Genomic DNA, 7221 nt, shown 5'->3' with positions numbered 1-7221 from the left:
TGTGTTTAGGAGGGCTTCTTGAAGTTTGGGTCTTACTATAGAGTCTGATGTTTATTGTGTCGCCTCACATTCGATGAATTAGTTTGTTTTGTCAATTATTATTTATTGAAAATAGTTATAATCAAATAATTATACTTAGAAGACGGACTAACTGTCTTTCAGCTATAGACACAAATAAAGTACTTCCTTTACCGGCCTCTAGATGTCCCCATAGCATGATTTCCCCACTGTCTCTCTCTGCTGAATCCTCCTTGCTGCTGCGACTCGTTGACTGTTTACGTCCTCAATAGCGGAAGTCGCTGTTTTCTGTGAGTTTTTTGGCATTTATTAATTATATTTGCATTTTAACTCAGGTTTTTTTAATTCATGATCACATATCTTACTCAGCTGTGGTTGAATTTGGAACGGAAAGGGGGTTATTATTGTTCAGTAACGTGGCGACGCGCCGTCCGTCTACATTCATAAACGCCGCCTTTACTTAGTGTTCAGCAGAGTCCACATTTTAGGTTTACATAAAAACAATTCGTCTGGTTAAACCAAACAGTTAAAATAACAATTAGTATTGCCTGTCCACAAGTGTTGGATCCACGAGAAAAAATAAAGTATATATTTTTTTTTGTTAAAATTCATATTCAATTAGTTTCCTTCTGGAAGTTGCTGTCATCAACATACAACAGGCTGTAGGTTGATAATATTTTATTTTATGGGCGTTTAGAGCACTTCAGTGTGGGAGATAAGTAACTGATCTGATTAATTATTTATTTTTGTTTTAATAATTAACATGCTGCTGTTGAATGTCTTAAGAAAATGGAAAACTACTTAAGAGTGAAAGCATTGGGGACACACGCTCTCCTCCGAAAATGTGAGTGTATTTTGACTATTTGTGAGTATATAATGGTTGTAAGGTTGGGTAGATTATTTGTTGCATCTTGTTGCTGGATGATTTAGAGTGTGTTATGTTGCTTTCACTTGATGTATTTGCAATTCAAATAACAGGCATTTAAAAATTACTGTTTACCATTTGTTGATATGAAAAAAACAACGAAAAACATCTTCTCTCCCCAGTTCCTGGTGAGTTGCTTCATTAAAACCAGCCTCCAGTGACCATGAATGAAGAGTTGTCTCCTTTGGACTGCCTGCTGCCTTCAGGTACTGACTGCCTTTCAAACCTCCATCCTCTCATCAATGGAAACACCTGCACACAATTGAATCAACACATACTGCCTTTGTGCACTGCATCCACAGCAAATCCAGCACAAATTGGCATGTGTGTGATGTGAGCAACTGATCAAAACACTTACTTACTCACACCGCTGTGACACTTGTCTTTCTCCCAGTCGGGCTGGCATGTGTTGTCCTGAGGGGAAGTGCAACTCCAAACACAAATAATTGCTATTTTTGTAATAGGATGTTTGTTATTGTGTTACAATGCCATTATCCTCCAGTATCATAATAATAATAATAATAATTATTATTAATTTTATTTATGGGCGCCTTTCTCAGCACTCGAGGTCACATTACAACAAATAAAATATCAATCAGTCATGTGACAAACAATGAAAATAAACAAACACAAATATATATACATAATAAATACAGTGCAAATGAGAAGTGACATGGAGGCTACTGATTAACATGAGTAAGCTAGTTTAAAAATATATGTTTTCAAGCAAAATTTGAAGGTGGCAATGTAAGCGGAGTGTCAAATGTCCAGGAGCAGAGAGTTCCAGAGGTGGGGGGCTGAGTGACTAAACCAGGGGTGTCCAAACTTTTTCCAATGAGGGCCGCACACGGAAAAATTAAAGCATGTGGGGGCCATTTTGATATTTTTCATTTTCAAACCATAACAAAATATATGCATTTTTTATTTTTTTTACCTTTAGGGGTCCCGGGGACCATAAAGGGTCTCAGTCATTAAAATGTTCAAAATAAGTCAGATTATTTATTTTTTTTAAATTATTTAGCGCTTACAGTAAATCTCTATATCAACCTCAAGTTGATATAAAGTAATACAAATGTTTTATGGCTTTTCTGTCAAAAACAACTTAGTTTTTTTATAGTAAAATTGAAATATGCAGTATTTAGTAATTAGAGCCCTAAAAGATCAATAATGCAGGACACCATTGATTTTAATTATTTCATATTTTTGAGTAATCACAGTGAAAAGATAAATAAAAAAATCACTAAATATATTTGGGATCCAAAAGGTGCCCCACTCATGAAGTGATACATTTTTATTAGGTTGTTCTTTTACTTTCAACACTTAAGTTACGAGATCAACTTCAGATATATCTGTCGATTTATTGCTTTTGTTTGTTTTATGCACTTTTGTCAAAGAAAACTTTGATGTTTTTACATGGTTACTACACAATATATGCAATATTTACCACATAAAACATTTCAAAATGAAATGTTTGAAGTAATTGGAGCCCTGAAAAGAATTTATTATAACATGGATTTTTTGTCTTTTTTTTTTTTTTTTGAGCAATGGCAAAAAAAAAAAAATGAAGAAAGACAAAAGAAAAAAAAACAGCCTGCATGGCAGCTTTTGTGTCAACATTGCAACTTTTTCTCGTTTTTCACCTCATTCCACTTTTTTTAATGTTCTTTTTTATTTTTACAATAGTATTTCCAGAATGTGTGGCGGGCCGGTAAACAATTAGCTGCGGGCCGCAAATGGCCCCCGGGCCGCACTTTGGACACCCCTGGACTAAACGCTCTTGACCCCACGGTAACCAGGCGTGTAGGTGGGAGGATGACCTGGATGGAGGAAGAAGACCTGAGAGAACAGGAGGGTGTCTTGATATGAAGGAGATCGGTTAGATACAGAGGGGCAAGATTGTTGGTGGCCTTAATTGTGAGGAGAATGATCTTGTAGTGGATGCGATATTTAATCGGGAGCCAATGGAGTTGCTTCAGGACAGGTTTTATGTGACTAATGGCGGAGGTTGTAGTAATGACACCCAGCCTTAGTAGTGTTTCTTATACATTCATTTATAAATACAATGCTACCTCAACTTAAGAGCGTTTTAATACAAGAGCTGTCTCTCTGCGAATTGTCATGCTTTAAGTTGTAAGCAACATTTTGGCTTACAAGCATCCCTGCCATTAGTTGGTGTAGCAAATGCCACAGTGAACCCAATAAGATCCGCCCAAAACACTGGTCTTACTCGCTAGCATTAGCGTATAGCATGAGATCGAGTGTGAAGGATAGTGCTGGCAAGAAAAAACGGATGTTATTTATGGAATTAAAAAAATGTATCCAAAACATGATGGAGCTTGTCGCCAACTTGGCGAAGCAATTAGTCCATCACTGCTAGCCTGCACCACAATGAAGCAAAATTGAGTCCAACGCCAGCCAATAATGTTAAATATCTGAATGGTGGACATTTATCCATGAAAATATGGAGAAGCTGCTGCTGGTGTGTTTGACGGAGAAGGAGCTGGAAGCAGATACCAGAGAATTCCACTCTCCATGGTCAATGCTGTACATAATTATTACATTACTTCATATAAGTACTTTTGTTGTTAGAATTACATTCTATTATATTGTTTATACAATATTTCTAACCCAAAAGTTTGTTTTTCATGTTGGATGTTAAAACAGTGCTGTTTTGACATATCAGTATTTATTGCCACCTTTCCCAACTTCTTTGTCACGTGTTGCTGGGATCAAATTCTAAACTTAATGATTATTTGCAAAAAAAAAAATGTTTATCAGTTTGAAATTCAAATATGTTGTCTTTGTAGCATATTCAACTGAATATGGGTTGAAAATGATTTGCAAATCATTGTATTCCGTTTATATTTACATCTAACACAATTTCCCAACTCATATGGAAACGGGGTTTGTATATATATGCATATATATATATATATATATATATATATATATATATATATACATATACATATATGCATATATATATATATATATATATATATATATACATATACATATATATATATATATATATATATATATATATATATATATATATATATATATATATATACATATATATATATATATATATATATATATATATATATATATATATATATATATATATATATATATATATATATATATATATATATATATATATATATATATATATATATATATATATATACATATATGTATATGTATACCGTTGCGTTTGACCAGATGTTCCTCCAAGTGGGATGTAAAACGCTGGTCAGTCCCAAGTTCCTTAGATGACATATAAACTGACTCAAAGTTTATATCTGTACCGAGGATGTCGTTGTGGCTTGTACAGCCCTTTGAGACACTTGTGATTTAGGGCTATATAAATAAACATTGATTGATTGATTGAAAGGTACCACCAAGCACAGAATAGGTATTTTGTCATTTATTGTCAAATATTTGAGAATAGAGACCAGCCTCGAACAACACATACGAATGCGCAGCCCAAGTTGATCTGGCATTCCAAAGGAAAAAGCAACTCTTTTCACACAAAGAAAGCCCCCATCTCTCTCCCCCCCCCCTCCTCTCAACACTGATAAGAAGAGAGACTTGGGGGTTGTGTTCACATTCCTGATGGTTTACGACCCTGTCTAAACAGGCAATCTGAAGACAAAGAGAAACTGGTATACAGAGTATACATGGAAAAATATGAGCTGATTCAAACATGATTATGAATAAAGAAATAACTCTTAAACATATGCATTATCCACAATCCCCCTTCAGATCTTATCCAAAAGATCTCTCCTACGAGAGCAACACCTCTAAAGCACGCCCTACATTAAAGTAGGTGCTGTTTTGGTTTTCGAGCAAGCTATCGATAAACAATCAAACCATAGTTACATGGGAGAGAGAAGGAGGGAGTCAACGTCAATGTCTTCATTGTCAGGGAAGGAAACTAACAGTCCCTGAAAGTCACCACTATGCTTGACCCCCTTCAGTGACATAGCAAGCCCAGAACCAGGGTGGGGTTGACCTTTGACAGCTCTAACAATGATGCGGGTGCATAGAGACCTAGCACAAGGGGCAATAAAGCATCCGCATGAGGTTATGACGGCCAAGAAAACTCCAATGGAGACCAGGGCCGACTTAATTAGGTCAGACCACCTGCCAAAGGTGTTATGAAGCCAATCTTTAAAGGGGTCAGAGACACCGGAAACTTCAGTAAGTTCTTAGGCTCTGAGGCCTTCTAAGGCGCTCTGGACCGAGCCATCGGGGGCAGCATTGTTAGGAATGAAGGTACAACATTGGTCACCAAACATTGCACACACACCTTCTTCCTTGGCTAGGATGCGGTCAAGGGCTATGCGGTTCTGGATGGCCATGAGGGAGGTCGGGGCAAGTTGTTCAGCAAGTCCCTCAACGGCGTCACGAGTCAGGTTGGTCAGTCTCAACAGATTATATATATATATATATATAACATAGTTAATGCGTTCTACATTTTTAGTAGCAGTCACAGGGAAAATAGCACCAATGATAGGAAGGTTCTCGAAACCTGCACAGGATTCACACCACAATTTGTGTTGTGAGGGGACCCCTCTTGGTTGTCCAATTGCATCAAAGTAAACACCATCAGGGTTTCTCATCAGATCAAAGGAGCCCTTTACACTCCTTCGAGATAAAACATGGCGGCGTCGGCGAGAAGTTAGAGAGGCCGCTGAGACAGGAGTTACAAGGGGAGTTAATTTGGTACCCACTAGGGTGAGTGGGGTCACCAGTCTAACCATAGCACAAAGCCCTACGGATAACGTTGGGATTCTAATGTACAATCTGTGCTCCCCACAATACCAGAATAAGTCAGCTCGTGCCCAAGGGCCTATCCTTGAGCCATCTATCAGTGTGGTGCACCAGGAAGGGTTAATGTCACCCAATTTGTTGGGGGACGAAGAGGGTCCTTTGAATTGAAAACACGTGTAATTCAGCTTTTGGGCCACAAATGGAAGAAGTCGGGTGGAATTGTCAACAGGAGGGTACACACTAGCCAACAAATCGCACCCTGGTGGCGTGGGTTCAGAGCACAAGGAAATAAGACAGTTTGAGCCATTTATGTCAGTCAACTTAAAAGGGGCGGGGTAAGTGTGGGGGAAAAGGACGTCCAGCGGAACAAGCAACACAGTCACCCAGGTTTTGGCATCCACCTGAGCCACAGGTTTACCTGTACCCGCTCCTAAGGTCAAAGTTACCAGGCCTTCGGTGGTGATGTCATTAGCACGCACAGATGTGAGAGCCTTTGAAACACCACCAAGGTGGGGTGGTACTTTAGGTGCTACAGAGGGTGTAGAGGTAGTTAACGCCCTCTCAAGGACATTAATTTTAATAATTCCTTTAGAGTCTGTATCAGTCAGGTCAACCCCCAAAACAACATAAAAGGGACGATGGGCACCACTTACCATAGTATGTTGTCTGCATCCGACACCAATGGTTCAGGGTTGAGTCGTAACAAATATAGAGGTTATTACCACGGTAATAGCTATTGTGTCCCCCGTAATTAATCACACTGCACAGGTCAAAAAATAAGTCTTGCTATCCCCTTTGACCCAGTCTATTTAAAGTCCGCTGTATGTTCTTAGACACTTGTCAGTCACTGTCGTCAGGAAGGATGAACTGAGACACAAAAACAGTAGAACACGCCCAAGCACCAGTCCGTCAGGGAACACTACCGGGTGTAACATCCTGCCTTTCGTCTATCAATATCAGAGTAATTTAGGTAACAGAACGGGGATAAACATCAAACTTTTCACTTAATGTAAAGACACATGTAGTTATGCTGAAAACAAGCAAGAGAAATTGGATAACTTCGAGTATAAAGGCTGGTCTCAAATAAGGATATACAATATAGAAGTTAAAAAGAGTAATATAGGTAGAAAATCTCTCTCTCAGCGTCGTCTTCTGGGCTGTAGGATTATGTGTGTGTAATTAAAGCCTCGCTCTTCTATGACCTAGAGGGGGAGAGGTTACTAGCACAATCACCCCTTATGTGTGTTACCTTGGTAACACACACTAAAAATGAGTCGTTTTCTGCTCCCGTTCTTCTTCAAATGCCTCAGGCTCAAAAGGCGCTGCTGGGGGGTCGAGTGGGGCAGATGTAGTGGCGATGTCAGCAATGATATCCCCTGGTGATCTGTCAGGTTCTTCAGCTGTAGTGCAGAGGGAGAGGTGGTACCAGGTGTCCCCTCCACCAGCCAGTCGAAGGGCGTGGGACGTCCGTTCCACGACCTTGAAGGGACCAGTCC

At 38.9% G+C, this 7221-nt stretch overlaps 1 protein-coding gene across 5 annotated transcripts in view; it reads left to right on the top strand.

Annotated features, from left to right (window-relative positions):
- Positions 1–259: 259 nt before the first annotated feature.
- Positions 260–7221, top strand: part of tpk1 (thiamin pyrophosphokinase 1) — a 146818-nt gene continuing 139856 nt past the window's right edge. For 3 of the 5 annotated variants that reach the window (XM_062021188.1, XM_062021193.1, XM_062021192.1), the window contains exons 1-2: positions 260–308; positions 1066–1149. In XM_062021188.1, the coding sequence (XP_061877172.1) occupies positions 1107–1149 (43 nt within the window). In that variant the 5' untranslated portion in view covers positions 260–308; positions 1066–1106. Of the gene's footprint in view, positions 309–804; positions 863–1065; positions 1150–7221 lie in introns of those variants that run through there. The other 2 variants (XM_062021189.1, XM_062021191.1) reach the window with 2 other exon arrangements.

Source organism: Entelurus aequoreus, linkage group LG15 (assembly GCF_033978785.1).
Source record: "Entelurus aequoreus isolate RoL-2023_Sb linkage group LG15, RoL_Eaeq_v1.1, whole genome shotgun sequence".
In the NCBI taxonomy this organism is placed as follows: domain Eukaryota; kingdom Metazoa; phylum Chordata; class Actinopteri; order Syngnathiformes; family Syngnathidae; genus Entelurus; species Entelurus aequoreus.
This window is presented reverse-complemented; position numbering and strand designations above follow the sequence as displayed.